Here is a 23,311-nt window from a genome sequence, read left to right on the forward strand (position 1 = left end):
TTTGATAAAGACCTGGGTGTATATCAATCCATAGTTAGACAAATTATCTACAAATGGAGTAAATTCAGGACTGTTGTGTCTGATCAAGATCACTCCAAGAGCACAATCCTAAAAGAGGTGAGAAAGAACCCAAGGGTAAGAGCAAAAGATCTACTGAAGAGTCTACAAACTGCGAAAACCTTTGTTCATGTGTTCACTATTCTAAAAACACTAAACAAGAATGGTGTTCATGGAAGGACACCACAAAGGAAGCCACTATCCTAAAAAGCCTGTGCGGCCTGTCTCAATTTTGCCCGAGACCACCTAGTTGTTCTAGGATGATTCTGTAAAAAATTCTATGGACAGATGAGACAAAATTGGATCTTTTTAGCACACATGCACAATGCCATGTATGGAGAAAAAAAGGATAGTTTACACCAATACCAAAACCTCATTTCAACTGTGAACATGGAGGAGGAAGCATCATGGTTTGGGCTGCTTTCCTGCCGCTGATCTGACGGATACAGGTTTCAGCACTAGATACAACTGCTCTGTATAGAGGATACAAAGCAGCTGTATCTCAAAAATAATCTTTAATAAAACGTAATTAGAAAGTTGCACCAAACACACTGATAGACATTTTTATTTTAAAAACCCCCACTTTTTCAAAAGTGTACATGGCCTTTAAATTCAAGGGTTCACTTATTTTTTCCTCTGTGTACTGTGGGTGTTTATTCAATATACATAAAAAAAATACATGAACAGTACAAGGCCTAGTTCGCACAGAGTTTTTTGACGTGGAAACCGCATAGGAAAGTGAATTCAATGGGAGGCAGAAAAAGCGTTTCTTGCTGCATGTTTTGGCCGCGGCAACGCCACGAAAATCGCAGCAAGAATTTGCAGGCAGGTCCTGAAGAAATTTTGAGGAAGAATTATCTGCCTGCAAAAAACTCTGTGTGAACAGGGCCCAACTGTGTGTCTGTGTGTGTTATTTGTTTAGTTAGATTGTGTTTGTCTATGGCTTCGTTCACATCTGCGCTAGGGTCCCGTTCCGTCTGAGCTTTCCGGGACCGGATCCGTCACCATTGAAATCAATGGTGATGGAAACGGAAACCTTTGGTTTCCGTTTGTGTCAGTCAGGGTCCCGTTCCGATGGAAAGCTCCGACGGAACGACGGACAGCTCCGTCGGAACGGGACCCTAGCCCTGATGTGAATGAAGCCATCTTGTAACTCTGATAACAATCCGACCACATTTTATTAGTTTTCAATGCAGAAATCCAGGTACGGCTTTGTTCACATCTGCGTCAGGGCTCCGTTCATGTGTTCCGTCGTAGCTTTCCGTCAGGGGAACCCATGAACGGAACCCTGACTGAAACAAAAAAAAAACATAGTTTTCCGTTTGCATCACCATTGATTTCAATGGTGACGGATCTGGTGGAAACGGTTTCCGTTTGTCACCGTTGTTTAAAGGTTCCATCATTTTGACGGACTGAATAGCGCAGTCGACGACGGAATCCATAGGTTTCCGTTTGTTTCAGTCAGGGTTCCGTTCATGGGTTTCCCTGATGGAAAGCTCAGACGGAACCCATGAACAGAGCCCTGACGCAGATCTGAACGAAGCCTAATTCCAACAGGCTCACAGAATACAGCGAAATCATAGTTATCAGTCTGGTGTTTTACATGGAGGAGCGCTCATGAATACACCGGACTAATAACTACAGGAGTTTGCTGTATCCCTTGATAGCTCTTGTTGTATTTTTTTGCTGTTTTGACTAATAGGGCTGCATAGTCTCATGACAGATCTGCTTTAAGCCAGTATGAAATTACTTGTATGGATAGGTACCTAATATGGAATGTATAGGTTCCAAAATGTTTACTAACATATTTTTGCTGTTATGTGAAGCTGATGTTGGGTATTGAGGTGATGGGCAAGCACTAATCTTAAGATGAGGTCTGTTTTTATTCTGTATATGGCACCTACACTATCTGAACCACCTTGTGATGTATGATAAGATAACGTTTATTCGTGCTTCTTTTGCCTAAGTGACATTTGATAATAAGTAAGAGAGTTCGACTTCTCACCTAGAGATATTGTCAGGTTAGTGTCACACAATACCTGCCTTTTGTTATATGTGACATCTTGCATGTGGGTCTGCTGTAATGGTCAGATGAACTTCCGGGGTTATACCACAATAGCACTCTCCACAGAGGTGGGGGAAGTGCTGTGACGTATGCAGCAGATGGGCACAGAGCACGGCCTGAGGCTGTATGTTAAACTTGTGCAAATTAGAGGGGCAGGGAATGGGAATCAATGAGATCGTAATGGACTCTTAATGCACAATTTAACTTCTCTTCCTACTGTGTTTGTCTGAAAAAGGCCAGGACCAGGTTGTGATATACCATGACTGTATGTATTTTTTATTCCATTTACACCATGCAGCAGTAAATTAAATGTTCGTACTTTAAAAGTTAACATACAGGTATCAGGACATGTATTCTCATATAGGATTTATCACGTTATATCGGATGTATATCTCAATTACATTGACTCGGGACCTTTTATCATTCTCCTAAAATAAAGCAGGACCCAGCAATCTTGACACCCTTTTGGAGCTGGTCATATATGCCCATGACTTATTAGCTACAGTATGTGAAACTGACACACTGACGGACTGCAACATACATTTATCCAATCAGAATATGGCTCCTGTATAGGCACCATGTTGGTATTAATATATATTTTTTCTTTTGTTGCAGATCTGCTCTGCAGAGGAGAAAGAAGGCTCACTCACCCTATACCCTGAGGAACAAAATGAAGTCTCACCCTGGTTTATGGATATCATTTATCCTGTCACTTCTCCAGTTGGTCTATGCTATTAAAGTTCCTCAGGACCGTAAGTTTAAAGGAAATAGATTGTGAGGTCTCTCAATGAAGTGTTATTTTTTGTCCCCATTATTTATGGGTGGAAAGATATATCTTGGTCATTTTATGGACGGATGTACCATTTTTAATCAGCTATCTATAATCCTAGTAATTCGTGTTCATGGATCCATGACCAATCTTTTACCTGTCCTGTCTTAGAGGGAACGTGAAGCAATCCACATTGTGCAGATGGGCTTTAAGAAGCAGCTGTGGCTCTTAGCATCCACCACTGCCCCCATACAATAGCTTGAGTCATGTTTAGGCTCCATTGGTGACTAGTGAACTTACACAATGAGGACTCACTCTGCCCAACATTGCGGGTGGTAGTTCAGAATAAACTGAGCAGCTGCCTCTTTCTGGGGACACTTTGTAATGTCATCCTCCCCCTCACAAGACATGGAGGCAGGATCTCTAGACATCTAGACGTTACATGACGACGTGAACTTGAGAACATCTCAGAGGTTCAGTCACTAAGCTGTACAATGAGAAGGGTAGTGTAAAACATACCTGGCACTGGACAGCAGCACATTACAATGGGTCCTCTGCACTTATGTTGGCTTCTATTACTGATTTCAGAAAACGCTTTTTCAGACATTCGTTTATAATTATTTACATATTTGTATTATGGTTCTAATGCAAGTTAATACTGCAAAAAGGAGTACAGTAAATTGTGCAAATCATAAATCCTGCGAATACTAGTACTAGAGAATAAAGATGGGTAAATTTGGACCGATCGCTCACATCCCAAATACATACTCACCCGACATCCTGGGAATTTGTGATGTCTGAGGTTTACCTAGTCTACTTCCTCCAGATTGTGACTACTGGGAGGACTGTATGGAGCGACATGGTCCACCCTATTTTCCATATAAATCTATTCACCCCCTATTGAATCATGTAAGGCCTCGTGCACACGACCGTAGTTTGTTTTACTCTCTTCAAACATGGAACTGTAGTCATCCGCAAGTCATGCGCATACCTCGCAGGCTGTCCGCAAATACAGTCCGACAAAAAAAAAAAGAGAGGCTACAAATGATGTTACCAACATGTCCCAACCCCTTGAAAAGGACACATGATTGCACAGGCACCACTTTCTTGGAGAATCCCCTGCTGTCGCATAACAACACTTCCGCAATTACAGACCACTACGGATGCACTTCCGTAGTCGTCCGCAATTTTGCACGCACCCATAGACTTCTATGGTCGAGTCCATGCCGCAGTTGCGGACAGGAATAGGACATGTTCTATATTTTGTGGATCATTTCTACGGCCTGAACACACATCCATAAAAATACGGAAAGGTGTCCGTGACCTATGGAAATGAATGGATCGGCAGATTATCCGTAATTACGGATCCGTAATTACGAATAAAAACTACGGTCATCTGCATGGGGCCTAATATCTTGCAGAGGAAGCATTTATTTATACAGCACACAGGTTTAGATAAAATGTCATAAAATACATTTATTTTTTGTGCCATGGACAGTTAAATATATACATCTCTGTTTAACGTTGTTGTTAAATAATAAAATCTCTAATACTGGTAGCAATCCATAAACTGATGATGTGATACTAATATCATAAAAGCCACATGAACCGCAATCATAATATAACTTTGTGTATTGTCTCGTACATATCCGACATATAATCCTGTCTAAGGACACCCTAACCCTGTAGAGGAGAGTATATGTATTTAGACTCTTCATAATAGTTTGCGTGTTTGTTTTTTTTGTTTGTTAAATGTAATTTTCCTTTCGCTAACCTTGTCTCTTCTCCAACTTCCCATTTGCTCTCATGGAAACTAACAGCAACCATTGAACGCGACCGTAAGTTTCATTCAGCAGTTTGATATGCTTCTAGCTAACATTAAATTTCCCAAGCACATGGGCTTGTTAGCTTAATCTAATAAATATGCTGTGAGCATGCAATGCCGTAGAGTTACATACACGAAACCGAGGAAACCGAATACAAAAATCCAGTCAGAGTATGATATTTGTATATACGGTGATAGAAATAAAGGTTATCATAGACAGAAAGGTTAGCCCTGATCGGTGTTCCAGTATTGTTCATTATCTGGACCATTATCGGTTAAAATTATTTCCGTCAAAACTGATCAGTTTAGAACTAAAGACATTGATTATGATAAGAATACAGCCCTCCCTGTAGATAACGCCATACAGCCCCCCCTGTAGATAACGCCATACAGCCCCCCCTGTAGATAACGCCATACAGCCCCCTGTAGATAACGCCATACAGCCCCCTGTAGATAACGCCATACAGCCCCCCTGTAGATAACGCCATACAGCCCCCCTGTAGATAACGCCATACAGAACCCCTGTAGATAACGCCACACAGCCCCCTCTGTAGATATCTACAAAGGGGGCTGTATGGCGTTATCTACAGGGGGCTGTATGGTGTTCTCTACAGGGGGCTGTAGGATGTTATCTACTGGGGGATGTATGGCGCTATCTACAGGGGGGCTGTATGGCGTTATCTACAGGGGGGGCTGTATGGCGTTATCTACAAGGGGGGGTTGTGTGACACCCAGGGGAGGGGGGTCCCCAGTCAAAAGTTTGCTATGGGGCCCAGTCTTTCCTAGTTACGCCCCTGGTCACTACATCGCGCCTGCCTTCTCCGAGCCGCTCACAGCACATTTAGCACAGTGCGGAGGAGACAAAGGATCCTCCACCCATCATGGGAACGGGATAGGTAAGTATGTATGATATTATTTTTCTATTTGGTCTGTAAATATGGGGGCTATATACTGTGTATGGGAGGTAGGGGGCATTATACTGTGTATGGGAGGGTGGGGGGCATTATACTGTGTATGGGAGGGTGGGGGGCATTATACTGTTGGGGCAGCTATGAGGAGCATTCTTCTCTCTGGGGTCAGCTATGGGGAGCATTATGCTGTGTGGAGCAGCTCTGGGGTGCATTATACTGTGTGGGGGAAGCTATGGGGGCATTAAACTGTTGGGGCAGCTATGGGGGGCATTATACTGAGGGGCAGCTATGAGGGGCATTATACTGTGTTGGGAAAGCTATGGGGGGCATTATACTGTGTGGGGCAGCTATGAGGGGCATTATACTGTGGTGGCAGCTATGAGGGGCATTATACAGTGTGAGGAGCTGATATGGAGGGCATTATACTGTGTGGGGGCAGCTATGGGGGGCATTATACTGTGGGGGCAGCTATGGGGGGCATTATACCGTGTGGGGGCAGCTATGGGGAGCATTTATATATATATTAAGAGACCACTGCATTCCTTTTGCTGGCAAACCGGTGTAACGGGTTTTCTATACTAGTTCATATATACAAAAAAGGGCCGTGTGCTAGTTTTTACTCAAATGATATAGGGAATGCAAGAGGCAACGATTGCGGGATTGGGACGTGTGCTCTGCCATTCAAAGAGAGCAAAAGGATAACTAGGGATAGTAGCTCATATCCACCAGTTATCCTAAACCTTTTTTACAACCTAGACTGTATTACCCCTAAAGGAGCAGCCTATACCTAAACCATTGCTGCTGTCAGACCTTATGTGGTATTTCTAGTAGTATTTTTTTTATAGTAAGATTAAATAAAAATTGAAAATTAAGAGCTTACATACTTTTTGATGACTTCATACTCCAGGCCGCTTAGTTAGCTTTTGCTTCCTAGACTTACTGTGGCAGAGAGGGCCCACTTAACTCTTTTGGACCCCTGAGCAAATGCATCGGCTGCACAGGCGGTATGTCTGGCCCGCTTTTTAATATATCCATAGATCAGGGGTGCACAAATTTCTGTAGACTTTAGGAGCTAGTTAGACCATTCCAGGTGGCAGTATCATTTTTATTAGGCAATAAAAACTCCAATAGAATTAAATAGAAAATATCCCAAAAAGCTAGGTGACGCAGCATATTTCTAGGTGCATTGGGTACCTGGCTCCTGGGATTTGTCCAGCTCTGCCCGTTAGGCAAGCCTAACCGGTAGTTGTACTTGTGCTTTAGGTAACTGCCTGCATGTTCAGTGATGTCGTCTCACTATCTCATGTTAACAATGGAGACAATTAGACCAAAGCTTTCTCTTTTCACCTTTCTTCAGTGTATCAGCCCCCGACTATCACCAAGGAGTCTGAAAAAAATTATATTGTTGACCCACGCGATAACATCATCATTGAATGTGAGGCTACGGGAAACCCATATCCAACGTAAGTAAACTACATTTAAAAACCAAATTATACACTTATATGATAAAATCTGTAACGTTACTATACTTCTATGTATCTTTCTATGTGTTTTAGCAATATATTTTAATATTTTATTCCCTTAGATTTACATGGACACGGAATGGGAAATTTTATAACGTAGCAAAAGATCCAAAAGTCTCATTCCGCAGGCGGTCTGGGACCCTTGTCATAGACATTTATGGGGGTGGACGACCGGAGGACTACGAAGGGGAATATCAGTGCTTTGCTCGCAATCGGCATGGAACAGCCCTTTCAAACAAGATTTTACTGCAAGTATCAAGTAAGTACCCAGGTTGGACTCCTTGTAAAGCTGGGAAATGTAGTAGAGGAACCAGTTTTAATTACAATGGTACATCATCTGGGTGCTGACAAACTAAACGCAAACATTTCGAGTAGAAAAACCAGGAGCTTATGACATACAATGATATGTATACAGGGCAGGCGGATATGGTTGTATCAGGCAGTGGATTTGAGTGTTGCAAATGCTGCTACATAAAATTATGTTTACAAAGGTCAGTTTTCTTTCTTAAAGGGTATGTCTCCTTTTAATTGTCATTTAGACATGTCAGTGGATGTTATTGGTAGGCATATGCCATGCAATTTTTCACAAAACCGTTTTTGAATTGTACAGGATCCCCATTGTGGCCAAAGGAAAACCTGGACCCAGTTGTTGTAAACGAGGGGGCTTCCCTCATTCTTCAGTGCAACCCCCCTCCGAGTCTTCCCCCTCCAGTCATATTCTGGATGAGCAGCTGTAAGTGAGAGATAATGCTGTGCTAGCGTAATCTGCATAAAATATATTAGAACACTCTTTGATATATTTGAAGGTCTATTCTTTCACATAACAGATTATACTATTTCCCTTCTTGGTTCGTTTTGTAGCAATGGAGCCGATTGTACAGAATAGACGAGTGTCTCAAGGTTTGAATGGGGATCTGTACTTCTCTAATGTCCTGCGTGCGGATGCACAGACCGATTATAGCTGCAACGCTCGTTCTCATTTCACACACACCATCCAGCAGAAGAATGCCTACACTCTTAAAGTGCTGACCAGTAAGTGGACTCCTCATTCTCTACAGTTCAGTAAATTAAGACACATTTTATATATTGCAGCTTTCACTGTCACTGTTCATATATCTACAGATATTAGAGAATAACATAGTGAACTTTCCAATGGGGTTTTACATGGTTACAGTGTAGTATGGCTGTCTTTTATAAGTAAACGTTCCTCATAAGACTGCACAATAGTTAAGCTAAGAATTGATGCATATAAAAAAAAAAATATGATACTAAAATAAAAAAAATCTCACCTGCTACTGTACATCCCCTGCGGTTCCAGCGCTACCGCTCCGGTGGTCCTCACCGGTCTTTAATTGCTTTGCTGCAACGATGACATACCTGTCTAGCTACGTGACTTCTGCCGCCAATCACTGGCCTTCGCAGTGATTGGCTACAGCGATCACATGGTTATATGGGCATGTCATCGCTGCAGCAAAGTTAACAAAGATCGGTTAGCTTTGCTTATTTTTTTATTTTAGCATAATTCCTGATGTTAGAAAATTTTTATACAATTTCGGAAAAACTCTAAGTGTGTAATATATAACAGCATATTGCCCCCATAATGCTCCTTGGAAGAGAGGTGAAAAGTTATGACACTCTTCATAGTAACATTGTTCATGATGTTTTAGTAAAAATGTAATATATACTCATAATGGAGTCATAGAAGATGGAAAAATCAGATCCGTGAATATGAATCTGTGAAGAACCTCCATACACGTACCATATGAGTACAGTTTTTCCACTTCTAAACTACAGGTTGATTAATGGAAAAATAGTTTGCAAAAATAATTTATTTTCTCCTTTTACATATGGTACCCATACGGAACTAATACAGAACAATGTGAATGAGGTCTTTATGTTAGAATAGTTTACTGGATCTACTATAGAGAATATTTCAGTTTTTACATTTTAAGATTTTTTTTTCATTTTTATATTTGGTCAGTAATTTTTTTTTTTATACAAAACAAATCCTAATTTAATGTAATGTGTATTGACCACCTATCCACTAGGGTGCTTTACAACAAAATAGGTGTTATAAGTTTAGGATAAGTAACCTTACACTACAGGAAGGGTAAGCCTGCAGAATAATTGCCTACCGCTGCTATTTGTTCCGCATTTTTCTGCTATGTCTGAAGTGTTTGCTTGAAATATTATAACCAATGGCTATAGCACCTGCAGTTTATTTATGCCTTTTGATGCAGTTTATTTGAACTTGTCTTGCGTTTGCTTGATGTTGGTATCACTGTATACTTTTCTGCTATTTTAATATAATTTTAACTGTATCAACCACTATAACCTATTCCCACATATCCCTTCATTCATTGTTTATTTCTCCTTTGTCATATAACCTTAGAAGGACACAAGCCTTAACTGAACTGTATTTACATCATTATGTTCTATACAGGAAGGGATCTAACATTGAAACCTGGGAGTATTGGGCAAAAATGAGGATGCATGACTTAGCGAATTTTGCTTTGTTTGGTCACGTCCCTCCATACTCCTTTAAATATGTAAGCCACACCATCAACACTAGAAGGAAAATTAAAGTAGAACACAGAACCCCCTCATCACACAGACAGGGGCAAGTGTATGCTCTTACTATACAAGGAGCAATATAACCAATAATGCTGCCATACAGTGCCCATATAGTGGTCAGATACCAGTTTTACACTGTCGATCTGCAGCGCATTATCACTCTGCAGACTATACAAGAGAACACAGTACACATCAGACACAGGCAGAATATACAACAATTAAATCCAGTGACTCATGGGTGACATCTTCTCTGATTGGAGTCAATTACTTTTCTTTTCTTCTCCATCTGTCCCATACCACCATAATGACTTTTCCTAAAGACTACAGAGTTTTCTGCCAAAACATCTTTGGCCCCTCACTTCTGCAGCCCATTCACACCCTCTATAGCAACACAAATTCAGACTTCAGACAAATAGATAAATAATTTTATACCCAAGAGCAGACCCTTGTATAAATCCAGACACCAGACCAGACCCCTAAATCAGACCCCAGATAAGATGCCTAAATAAATTTAGACCCGAGGCTTGACCCACTAAATGTATTCAGACCCCAGATCAAACCCCTTAATAAATTTAGAGCCAGACCAGACTCCCTGCATTTAGTCAGTCCCCCTATATACTTATAGCCACGGATTGCTGCCACAGATTTGTAGTGTCCTTTGTAGCAGATCCGCCCTTGGATTAGCCCCAATCCGCTCGGTAACCGATTTAAGAAGTGACATGTCACTTTATTTTTTTACGCAACATGAATCTTAAATCCAGCACAACAAAATCCAGCACGGATTTCCCATTAAAATTGATGGGACACGGTTTGTGAGATGAAATCCCCATGAAAATTCGTTGTGTTAACGTGGCCTTCTATTTCTCCTATATAAACCTTCTGGTGGTCTTTGAGTACTTCACTACTGGCTCATAACAACATCATTTATTGATTGACACTTTATTATACCCCTGAGCGGTTCTATTATAGAGAATTTTCGCACTATTGAAACACAATTTCCTTTACATCAGTGGTAAATAAAGCACTGATAGACTTCCTATGTACAGTACTTGTAGATCAGAACTGTAAGTATAGAATGTTCAGCATCTAGCAAATTATTAGTATTATTTTATCATTAAAAATCGTCTTGTTTTAGAAATCATCTTAACATGCATGCCCCACTTTTATTCATTGATATAAACTTTCTCCGTTTTGTTTCCTATTTATTTTGAATGTCTTCCTGAGCTGCATGCTACCAGCACATGTATGCCCCCCCCCTCATTCCCAGCATTTGAACCCCGTTTGGTCTTCTACTCCGATTCATCCTCATTCTTCACAAATGATTCCCTTTTCTTATTGACTGCTCCAATATATGTTGCTCTGGGGCTCTCACCCTATCTTGTTTATTACAGAGAACTCCCGTAATGACTCTGCTGTACATTCCACAGTGAACCTCACTATTATGTACCATGGTGAGTCCTTGGAGTCTCCAGACTTCCGTCCTACCTCACCTACTAGCTAACCACTCTCACTATATTCATAACAAGTCCCAGAAATGAAGAACTTGAATCTTCCGTGTGCTCAGATATCTAAATTGTACGCCCTTTAAAGCACCCGTGCGTCTTTTATTACGTAACAAATCATGGTCCTATTGCCCAGCACTGGTCATATTACACACCATATTCTTTATAAAGATACTGAAACAGAATAAATGCTTGCTTCTAGGAAATAGATTTAGTATTGGACAAGAAACACAAACATTTTTAGTTTTATAAAAACTTATTTAACTTAAAAGTGAAGAATGTTTTCAAGAAGAGCAAATAAAATGCTGTAAATATTTATATAAAAAAAAAAAAAAAAAAAATATATATATATATATATATATATATATATATATATATATACATTGAAACAATATCACATTTTTTACAATTTGATATTTTCAGGATCAGCTTGACTCATCCCACATCTTTTTCTTTCTTGTCTTGCTGTTGCTTTTTGTGAGTTTGTAACCACGGCTGGCTTTGCGCTTTTGACCCCTCGCCTTTGCACTTTTAAGCTAAACTTGACCATTGCGTTTTAAGCAGCAGGATTGTCATTTTTGGTTCTTTATACAATCAACAAAACTTTAGAACGTTTTAGTCGCTGCAAATTAACACTATATCAATCTAGAAAAGAGCCTGTCCTTGAAGAATGTACCACATTTATTCCATAATATGTCCACAATATGATGTTAAAGGGGTTGTCTCACCATTAATTATAATATTCATTGTGTGTAGATTGTAAAATATTAACAATGTTTGCCATTTAGATGCTGTTAAAAAATAGTCCAGTGAAGAGTTATGACATTTACCTACATAGTATGGTGCCACCAGGTGTACAAAGTGTATAGCAGTGTGCACGTTCACTTACTCTGCCGAGCTCTGATGGACACACATACTCAGTCACATTTCCCACAGTCCGTTCTCTGCATAGTGATCCTCTGTTCACTGTAGAGCAGCCAATAGAAATAGCTTCTTTCCCTGCTTGTCAGGGAAGGAGCGGAACCTCTGCAGTAGCATGGCAGTATAGCCGAGGAGACTCCTTCTGCAAGGAAAGTAAAAAGTGAGTATATTGTTAGATGTAAGAGGGGGAAGGAGACAGATTCTGCTTAGAGACCCTTTCCCAAAAGCACAGATTAGTGAAAAATGATGAAAAGTTATAAACATTGTAAATCACTTTAAAACAGCTATTCACAGCATTTCAGGACTTCTGGTATAAAAATGATTTATAGGATAACCCGTTTAACTATTGCTCGTATAGCCAATGCTAGTGTAATAATAACGTATCAAGAGCATTTAGCATGGGAAATGGAACCTCTGGAACATTTACAGGTAATGAATAGTATAAACTGAACTTTATAGAAAACATGCCCACTGGACAACATAGTACTTACGGAAAGAAAGAAATGCACTCTCTCTAGGCATCATATATGGAGTTTTAAAAGGGTTCTCCGGTTTCTGCAAATTAATGTTATTTTTTGTTTAATTAAAAGTTATATAATTTTCCAATATAATTTCTGTATTATTTCAATATAATTTCTGTATTATTTCCTCATGGCTTTCATGATCTCTGCTGGTTGTTATTTAGTAGAGACATTCATTATTTACTTCCAGTGGTTAAAATTCTGTCCATAGTCATGTGATGGACACACATGTGCACAGCTCGTTATAGTTACACTATGTGTATCACAGCTGTGTCTTCTTCTGATCCCAGCACCTGCGTATCCATCACATGACCATGGAGAGAGTTTTATCCACTGGAAGTGAACAATGAATGTTTCCACTGAATAACAACAAGCAGAGGTCTTGAAAACCATGAGGAATTAATACAGTAAGTATAATATTTACTTATATAAATAATAACATTAATTTGCTGAAAACTGAGAACCCCTTTTTAAGGAAGAATATTTATGCAACTCTGTTTTTCATATCAGAGTGAATCTAGTTGTACAAATAACTAAAGCGGTTAAAATAATGCAGGCAAAATAGGGGAATTATCAAGTAATGGAATTTAGAGTAATTTGCTATATGTAATAGTCATTATCACTATTGTGCAGCTTTTCACTGCCAAATAGTAAATTCAAGAATTATGTTTATTCGATAGAATATACTATTCAGGAATATACTATTCGGGTATATGCACACGGAGGAATTTTTCAGCTAAATCTGGTGCTGAATTCTGCCTCCCGTTCATTTCAATGGGAGTTGGACGCTCAATTTTCTCACTAGCTGATTTTTTCAGCTAGCGGGAAAAGAAGCGTCCTGCTCGTTCTTCGGGCGGATTCCGCCTGAACCTCCCTTTGATAACAATGGGAGAGAGGAATCTTCCTGTCGCTGGCATGAATAGTTCCGTGGCAGCTTTTGCGGCGGGACCCGCCATGAAAAATCCGCCGTGTGGACTACCCCTTACAGCACAAGTTTTAATTGTACCATCCTGGGCAATGCAACATAAAGATTAAAAAAAAAACAGTTTACTATGCTGGCAAGAAAAGAATATGAAGAGGAAACCCCAAATATCTACTAGATAAAGATTTTACAGTACGTTCTGTATAACAAGAAGTTTGTGTGTGTGTTTTTAATTTCAGAATTTATTGCCTCATTTGTAGTCTTTTCATTTCAGTATTCATTTAGTTTAATTATAAAGCTATCACTGGATCTAATACATATTAGTGGCCTCGGAAGACAAGCCGATGAAGTGGTGAACACGGAGGTGCAGGCATGAGATATCCCTATAATAAATCTGCTGATGGGTTCTCTCTAATTAACAAGTAATTGACTAACGCTATTCTCCAGACCCACTGGAAATCCCATGAGGCCTGTAAATAGATCCTTAAACAGACAGCAGGTGCCTCTATTAACAGATTGAACATCACCAAAGAGACAAAAACCATGGATTTCCAATGGGATTTCAACTAAAGCAGCAATTTATTCAAGGAAAATTAGAGATAAACATTTGGCTTTTATTTGAACGTGTGGATCACATAGCACTGATGCCTTTACAATCCTAGGCTTTTTATATGCATAGAAAGTCATAAGGATTAGCCCAGTCCAAAATAACATATTTTATTGGTAGGGCGTCAGGAAAAGATTGGGTTAGGCTTCATTTTTAGACATCTTGAAATTGCTGCTTTAGATAAATTCTGGGTGTAGTTAGAAGTGGCTAGTTTATGTTGAGCTTACTATTAGATGTGCATAGTGGTCATAAATAAATATAAGTATATATATATATATATATATATATATATATATATATACTCACATACACACTGCAACTTATCTGATGATTGTGGTTATATTTTGTGATTAGCTCGTGGGGTACCAGAGAGAACTCCAACATTCTTGCTGCCTACGGGTACTTCTAGCACTAAGCTGGTGTTACGGGAAGAAGATCTGCTACTAGAATGTATTGCCTCTGGAGTGTAAGTACCGTAATGTTGATTATAATCATATCCCGTACATTACATGTCGCTGTCCACTGTCACTTCCTCATCTATAAATAGAGAAGACTAATATACTTCTAATAAATTTGCCAATTAAAACCACAGCCTTCATTGCCCAAGACTGTTTTTGGGTTTGCCTATGCTAGAGGCAGCATAATTCTTTATAATGCATAAAAGATTAAATGTGACGTAAGTCTTTCCTTTATATGGCACTCATCACTTGCATTTTTGTTATGATCGCCAGTGTGAAATAGATTCAGATCTTTTTCTTTATTATTACTTTTCCTTTTTTCTGAGTTGACGTCTAATATCTGTACCAATTAAAAGCATTCATCGCCCAACACTGTTTTCGGGTTTGCATATTCTAAATCGAGAACTGTGTTTTAATAAAATAAGAGGCAGCATAGTTCTATATAATGCATATATTGCATTACTTTGTTACCATTTTTAACCGTTAAACTTTGAGTCTGACTTGTATCACTATGAATCACATTTATGAATAGTGTCGTGAAAATGACCCTTTATAAAAGAACGTTGGTGAAACACTTGCCATTCTAGACACGCTTTTTTACACCATTTATTACATTATTGTCCTTAGTGTCATACAGATGTGTCCACCCTTACATTTTCTCTAATTACGTTGTTATACAATTTGTCATAATACCAATTGAATACAATCTCACGCAATCCAGAGAAAGTAAGGTAAGACACATCTGTACTTGAACACCATTATTTTGTGCCAAAAAAGGGTGCTAGTTCATAGTAAATTTGAGTAGCATTGTGCGTTTTGGTGCATCTTTAAATCTGTCATACATGTCATAAAGCAAGAATAAATGTGATGTAAGGCTTTCCTTTATATGGCGCTCTAACGTGCCATTTGTCAATACTTTACTTGATCAACACTGTACAATGGAGTAAGTGTTATTTTGGCAAATTTTATTAATCCTATAGAGTATTTGCCACTGCATCGGTTGATGAAACAACGTTGGCATTTATTTCATTTTAATAAGCAGATACAGTCGAGGCGATGTTTCCACCAAACAATGGCTTTTCTCAGGCCTTGACTGTTTCGGCGAATTATAAGGCAATAGAATGTTTTTTCATCAACCGGTGCTGTGGCAAATACTGTATTGGATCTATATTGCTGGGAGTTGGTGGAGCCTGGAGCCACTTACCTGCACGGATGGTGCTGAGGACCAATCCTGCCTTGCACAAATCTTTTTTAAGATAGCCAACTAGATAGTAAACTAGATCGAGATGTTTATCTTAATTATGCCTATTTCTTTTTTTCTTTCTTAAGACCAACTCCAGAAATCATGTGGTACAAGAAGGGAGGGGAGTTGCCGAGCCCAAAACTGAAGTTTGAAAATTTCAACAAAACTCTTCGTATTTCACGAGTGTCGGAGGAAGACAGTGGAGAGTATTTTTGTCAAGCATCAAACAGGATGGGCAGTATAAGGCACACCATCTCTGTTCGGGTGAAGGGTAGGAACCACAGTCATGGATTAACTTTTTAGGCAAGATAACCCAACAGATTGAAGTGCATTTGGCCATTTCACAAAACATTTATTACGGCAAGTACTAGAGAACGCAGAGCTGAAAGTTAATGTGTTTTAATGAAAATTAAGCTTGTCTACAGCTGAACAGTATACACATAGATGTTAAGTTACAATTCAATGTAATAGGCCTATATATGTGTTCTGAAGTGGTTAAATAGATAGCACATTTTGGTTTACATGAATCCACAAGCTTAAAGTATAGTGTATTGAAGTGATTGTATATTGTAGTTACTGAGTGGTTTATAACTGCAGATATGTAGTAAGTATATACATTCATTTAGTACATATAATGTTGAGTAAATTTAAAGTGGTTTTCCAGGACTTTAATATTGATGGCCTATTCCTAGGATGAATCCGGCTGATGGGACCCTTGCTGATCAGCACAATGAAGTGGCCTAAACTGCAGTACCAGACACGGCCGCCCGTACAGAATTTATTTGGCAATTGGCAGAGGTCCCGGGGCTCAGACCACCAGCGATCAAACATTGGTGGCCGATCCAATGGAATGTCAGTCAGTGCTTAAGTCCTGGAAACTCCCTATAAAGGGGCTATTCCCAGAATCAACCATTTTTACCTATCCACAGGATAGGTGCTAATTGTCTGATCGCTGGGGGCCACACCGCTGGGACCCTTACCGAGCGTGAAAACGGGGGTCCCGAACTCCCTATTCCTTCTCGCTGCTCGACCGCAGTGAGGAGGACACTGAATAGAGCGCCGGCTGTTTTTGTCAGTCCCATATTCGTGGATTGGAGTGGCAGGTGCATACTCGACCGACGCTCCATTCAAGCTCCTCCTTGCTCTGAATACAGTGAGGAGGAACAGGGGTTTCAGGACCCCCACTCTCACAATCGGTGGGGTCCCAGCGGTGGGGCCCCCAGCAATCAGACATCAGAAAATTGCCACCAATTCTGTGGATGGGTGATAATTGTCGATTCTGGTACAACCCCTTTAAGGGCTACATAAAATGCAAAGTAAATACTTTGCTTTACTTCTTTTCTTTTTTGAGCCACATGATGTTCTCTCCTTAATTAATTTCGAATGCTGAATTCAAAATTCTGCTGGATTCCTTTTACCAAAGTGCAGCACATTGTGGAAGCCCAGGTGACAGTCTAACCTAAGAGTGGTGCTAAAATACTGTCTGTTTCCAGATGCAACAATGTGGAATTACGCAAAACTGCTGCAAAAAAACAGTAAAGCAAAGTAAAATTACGTTTTTGCAAGCTTAATGGAGATTTAAACCACTCCGTGACCACAGACATGCAGAATATACAGCTGTACAGTGACTGTAGACAAGCAGTGAGTACAGAATCCACTAGTATGCAGATGTGTCAGTGACTACTTGCATGCAGTAGGCACATAGAAGTGAAGTGAGCACAAAATTGAGTGACCACAGACTCGCAGGGACTGCAGTGAGTTCAGACATGTTTTTATATATTGCTGTTTCTCACATTCATTTTGTCATGGCAGCGGCACCGTTTTGGCTCGATAAGCCTAAGGACCTGATCTTAGCTCCAGCAGAAAATGGTCGATTGGTGTGTCGTGCTAATGGCAACCCTAAACCTACTATTCAATGGATGATGAATGGCGAGCCCATCTTAGGTAAGGTGTATGTGTTGAAGTGGTTTTTACCATTTCAGTCAGCTTATTTTGGGACAGATACAGGCAGTTTACAAAGTCTGGCCATGTTCACAATACTGATGCCAGAGCGGCATGATATGGCATCATTAGTATAAATGTATTAGTGCAAGTGTGATACATAGAGTTATTTTCTAAGGGGTGATAATAGATCAGGAACAATATAAGTTGCTTCAATGTATCATATTGTTTCTATGCCTTGTGAAACATAACGTTGGTACAGCGCAATACTGATCAATTGTAATACCCAATATGTGCCCTCTTGTTTACTGCAGCACAAGTTGAGATGAACAATGATAGCTGTAAAAAGCTGTACTGTTAGTGCCCTCTTGTGGCGGGAAGATGAAACAAAAATAGAAAGGAGAATTTTATTGCGCTGTCCAGGGTGCTTGAAGTAAATAGCAAATTGAGATGACTGAAAGTGATTTTTATTTTTTAACAAATGCTCGTCTATTTAAAGGGACACTCCGGCCAAAATGAAACTTTCCCATGTGTACCATTATGGTATTGCACGTGTCCGTCTCTCACCGGTTATTTTTCTTTCTGCTTCTATCTCTATATATTAGACTGGGATGGTTGCTTAGCAGCAATGTGAATCCGGCTCGGTGATACGCTTTCTGTACTTGATTCTATGGAGATCTATGTGTCACCATCACAGATTTCAGCAGTTCCTGTACCTCACTAGTTTTGCACAGGGGGGGGGGGGGCAGAAACTTCTATCATCAGCTACCACTGATACTTGGACAGGTTCCTGTCACACAGGTATAATGTAGAAGAATATATTGCAGCCTCGCCGGCTGTATACTTATGGTTTCTCAGCTTATTCAGGAGAATATAGAGAGAATGATAATCGGTGTCCCCCAGCGTGCATAAATGGTTTGGTCTTTAGCTGGTCATGTGATGCTGTGCTGAAATATCATGGGATTGATAGCAAAGCAGAGAGGAGGAGAAAGCTGGGGAAACTTAAGAATCAAGATGGAGGCTTTTTTAAAGCACAGACAAGACAGCAGTTCAATAAGTAACTGCAGGATACATAAAAGAAGTGTAGAGTGTGGTATACGGTCAGGTGGGGACATGGAAGTTATGTTACCACTGGAGGTCTTCTTTAAATGTTTTATATCCAGAGTTGTGGAGAAGTTGTATTCTCTAGTGTGGTGCAGTACAATAAGTCCCTTATACCTGATCCTGCAATCCACATGATATATAATGCTATTAATTGCTAGATATGTGATTTCACAACCCGTTAATGTCCTTTTTCTGTTATACAGCAACAGATCCAAACCTCAATTTTGAAGTTGCTGGTGACACAATCATTTTCCGTGAAGTGCAGAGTGGAAACAGTGCAGTGTTTCAGTGCAATGCATCCAATGGCCATGGCTATCTGTTGGCTAATGCTTTCATCAACATCCTTGGTAAGTCTACATCTTATATATTATCATTCGTGACTTATGGCTCACATATCTATCTTAAAACTAGAAATTCTAAATGAACTGTATTTTATCTCTGTAAAAAGTAATAAGGCCCTGGTGCCTGGACTGTGTTGAGCAGAGTCAGCACCTGTGAGTACCTAAGTTGTAGTTTCTTATTTACAACACTATAAGGCCCTGTTCACACAGAGTTTTTTTTCAGGCAGATTTTTACCTGCCTGTGTTTTTTTGCTACGGTTTTCGCAGAGTATTCTGCAGTGTTTTTCACCCGCATCCATTGAGGACCCCGGGCAAAAAACTCTGCGAAATACGCTTGAAAACGAGCGTAGCAGACTTTTTCTGCCTCCCATTGATTTCAATAGGAGGTCAGAGGCAGAAACCGCGGCAAGAAAGGACATGCTGCTTTTTTTTCCCCCCGCCCGGGAAAAAGAACACCTCTGCCTCGCATTGAAATCTATAGGGGGCGATTTCGGACATTCTTTGCCGCTGATTCCGACACGGTTTCTGCGTCAAAATCAGCGTAAAAAAACTCTGTGTGAATTGGGCCTAAAGCTGTACTCATACCTGATTGCATTATCACATAAGTACATTCAGCCAGAATTGGTCTTTAACCCTTTCATGCCGACAATCTGTACATAGACGTCCTTTTTGCACATACCCCGTGCTGCCAGGACGTGTATGTACAGATCTCTGTTCCAGCCGGCATAGCGCTGTGAAAAGCGCTCGGACGCCGGCTGTGTCAGTGTCTGCGGCTCCCCAGCAACCTGTTCTCTGACAGCCGTACCGATTGGTTCGGCTACAGAAAATACGATCACCGGTATTAACCGCTTCCTCACTGCCCACAGTAAATTCTCGTCGGCGATTGCTGGGCTCTGTGCTCTGTGTTTAAAGCGCGATCCGGGTGTCTCAGAATAGTGCTGACACCCGGATCACGCTGTCAACCCCTGCCTCTGGTTCCGGAGACATGACCGGGACCTGATTGGTTCAGGTCCCGATCATGTGATCGCAGGGAAAGTTTGTTGTAGCAACAAACTGGAAAGTTTGTTGCTACAACAAACTTTCCCGAGGACCGATTGCGGGTGCTGCCGTCGGTTGCATGGCAAAACCGGAGGCCATACAACTGGTCCTCATAGGCTTCCTGTCAGTGTGACTGTCAACGTCACACTTACAGTTTATAACACGTTACACTACCTAGGTGTAAAGTGTAGAAACAAGTTATAAGTTACAAAAACATTAAAATGCTTTTTTTATAGGAAAAAAATAAAACGTTAAAAAAGTACACATATTTGGTATCACTTCCTTCATAACGACCCCAACTATAATATTATTTTTCCCGCACGGTGAACACCGCAAAAAATACTAGCATCACTATTTTTTTGGTCATCACCCCTCACAAAATATGGAATAAAAAGTGGTCAAAAATTTGCATGTACCCCAAAATAATACCAATAAAAACTACAACCCGTCCCGCAGAAAACAAGCCCTTACACAGCTTTTTTGACTGAAAAATTAAAATATTATGGCTCACAGAATATGGAGATACAGAAAATAAATAATTTTATAGAAAAATGATTTTATTGCGCAAACGCCCCAAAACATAAAAAAAATATACATACGGTATTGCCATAATCATACCGACCTGCAGTATAAAGTAAAATGACATTTATAGCGCAGAGTGATTACTGTAAAAAAAAAGGACAAAAAAGATTGTCAAAATGTATTTATTTTTTTTGTCACTTTGCTTGCCAAAAAATAGAATAAAACGTGATCAAAAAATCACATGTACCCTAAAATGGTACCAATAAAAACTACAGATTGTAACGTAACAAATAAGCCCTCACAGGGCTCCGGTGGAGAAAAAATAAAAAAAAGTTCTGCCGCTCAGAATATAGCGACAGAAATTGTGCAGAGTGCCCAAAAGCAGATAAGATTAGGCGCCATTTATCAGTGCGACACCGGCCACACATCTATGAATTATTATTTATTTACCGCATTATTATACCCTCTTATGCCCTGATGTACTCCGCACAGATTACATATGCCCCCATATTATAAACTGAAATACCAGCAGAACCCCAAACAGAACTATTACCAAGCAAACTCTGCGCTCCAAAAGCCAAATGGCGCTCCTTCCCTTCTGAGCCCTGCCGTGGCTAAACAGCAGTTTATTACCACATATGGGGCATTTCCATAATCGTGAAAAATAGCTTTACAAGTTTTGGGGTGCTTTTTATTATTTATTCCTTGTAAAAATGAAATTTTTAAATATTTTTTCAGAAAAAAAGTAGATTTTCATTTTCACAGACATATTCCAATAAATAAAGCAAAAGACCTGTCGGGTCAAGATGCTAACTATACCCCTAGATAAATTCCTTGAGGTGCGTAGTTTCCAAAACCACTTTTGGGGAGATTCCACTATTTTGGCACCATAAGACCTCTTCAAACCTGACATAAAATATATTCTAAAAAAAGGAGACCCCAAAATCCTCTAGGTGCTCCTTTGCTTGTGAGGCCTGCGTTTCAGTCCATTATCACACTAGAGCCACATGTGGGATATTTCTAAAAACTGCAGAATCTGGGCAATAAATATTGAGTTACATTTCTTGGGTGAAACCTTCTGTGTTACAGAAATTTTTTTTATTACAAATGAATTTCGGCCAAAAAAATTTAATTTGTAAATTTCACCTCTACTTTGCTTTAATTCCTGTGAAGCACCTAAAGGGTTAATAAACTTTCTGAATGCTGTTTTGAATACTTTGATGGGTGCAGTTTTTAAAATGGGGTGATTTATGGGGTCTATCTAGTACATAAGGCCCTCAAAGCCACTTCAAATCTGAACTGGTCCTTGACAAAATAGCCTTTTGAAATTTTCTTGAAAATGTGAGAAATTGCTGCTAAAGTTCTAAGCCCTGTAACGTCCTAGAAAAATAAAATTATGTTAAAAAAACAATGCAAATATAAAGTAGACATATGGGGGATGTTAATAAGCAACAATTTTGTGTGGTATTACTATCTGTTTTACAAGTAGATTACATTTAAAATTAGAAAAATTATAATTTTTGCAAATTTTCTCAAAATTTTGGTGTTTTTCACAAATAAGCTATGAATTTATTGACCACATTTTTCCACTAACATAAAGTACAATATGACACGAGAAAACAATCTCTGAAACGCTTGGATAGGCAAAAGAATTCCAGAGTTATTACCACATAAAATGACACGTCAGATTTAAAAAAAATGGGGCTGGTCATTAAGGTATCGATGACCCTTGGTCCTGAAAGGGTTAATGTGTGTATTGTTCCCTCATTTACCTTCTGGTTTAAAGGTCTGTCCTTACCCATGAATGTTAGTGTATTATAATGAATTATATTTTATCTAAGTTTATGTATTAAAGATTTTACAGTTATATTTTTGTACCAATTTCTGGTGTTTGCACTATATATTCTCACTACAGATGTTCCATCACGAGTGCTGGGTCCTCGAAATCAACTAATAAGAGTTATTGAGTACAACAGGACTCAACTAGACTGTCCATTCTTTGGCTCTCCTATTCCCACACTTCGATGGTAAGGGTGGGTCTATTTGATGCTGATGTCTATAGTGTTTCCATTATAGTTGTTCAGTGACAAGTTGAATTCACAAATTATTTTGCATTTTTATGCCCTTACGTTTGCAGGTTTAAGAATGGACAGGGCAGTAACCTGGATGGAGGAAATTACAGAGTACATGAGAATGGTACCCTAGAGATTAGTGTTGTAAGGAAGGAAGATCAAGGCAAATACACCTGTGTTGCTACCAACATACTTGGAAATGCTGAAAATACAGTGCGGTTGGAAGTCAAAGGTAGAATTCCCCAAAAAACAATATCTTTGCATCATGTGTCTAGTTAGTTCGTTAAAATAAGAAACTGTTAGGTTGAATTCACGAGTAGCGGATTTTGACGGAAATCCGCAGCAAAATCCGCAGCAAAAATCTACATCTGTCACATGCAGATTAGCGGAAGATT

At 39.7% G+C, this 23,311-nt stretch overlaps 1 protein-coding gene and 1 long non-coding RNA gene across 22 annotated transcripts in view; one reads left to right on the forward strand and one right to left on the reverse strand.

Moving 5' to 3' along the window:
- The window catches only part of NFASC (neurofascin), a 129,123-nt gene that overhangs the window by 55,784 nt on the left and 50,028 nt on the right, over window positions 1-23,311 (forward strand). For 12 of the 21 annotated variants that reach the window (XM_075853758.1, XM_075853755.1, XM_075853754.1 and 9 more), the window contains 13 exons: window positions 2,738-2,874; window positions 4,712-4,729; window positions 6,985-7,090; window positions 7,213-7,409; window positions 7,761-7,883; window positions 8,012-8,182; window positions 11,116-11,175; window positions 14,552-14,663; window positions 15,985-16,169; window positions 17,711-17,842; window positions 19,147-19,290; window positions 22,760-22,871; window positions 22,982-23,148. In XM_075853758.1, coding sequence (XP_075709873.1) covers window positions 2,793-2,874; window positions 4,712-4,729; window positions 6,985-7,090; window positions 7,213-7,409; window positions 7,761-7,883; window positions 8,012-8,182; window positions 11,116-11,175; window positions 14,552-14,663; window positions 15,985-16,169; window positions 17,711-17,842; window positions 19,147-19,290; window positions 22,760-22,871; window positions 22,982-23,148 — 1,609 coding nt within the window. In that variant the 5' untranslated portion in view covers window positions 2,738-2,792. The remainder of the gene's footprint in view (window positions 1-2,737; window positions 2,875-4,711; window positions 4,730-6,984; window positions 7,091-7,212; window positions 7,410-7,760; window positions 7,884-8,011; window positions 8,183-11,115; window positions 11,176-14,551; window positions 14,664-15,984; window positions 16,170-17,710; window positions 17,843-19,146; window positions 19,291-22,759; window positions 22,872-22,981; window positions 23,149-23,311) is intronic. The other 9 variants (XM_075853759.1, XM_075853760.1, XM_075853772.1 and 6 more) reach the window with 3 other exon arrangements.
- The window catches only part of LOC142743225 (uncharacterized), a 29,622-nt gene continuing 17,982 nt past the window's right edge, over window positions 11,672-23,311 (reverse strand). The window contains exon 3 of the long non-coding RNA XR_012881524.1: window positions 11,672-12,289. This is a non-coding gene — a long non-coding RNA (uncharacterized LOC142743225). The remainder of the gene's footprint in view (window positions 12,290-23,311) is intronic.

Source organism: Rhinoderma darwinii, chromosome 2 (genome assembly GCF_050947455.1).
Source record: "Rhinoderma darwinii isolate aRhiDar2 chromosome 2, aRhiDar2.hap1, whole genome shotgun sequence".
Lineage (NCBI taxonomy): Eukaryota > Metazoa > Chordata > Amphibia > Anura > Rhinodermatidae > Rhinoderma > Rhinoderma darwinii.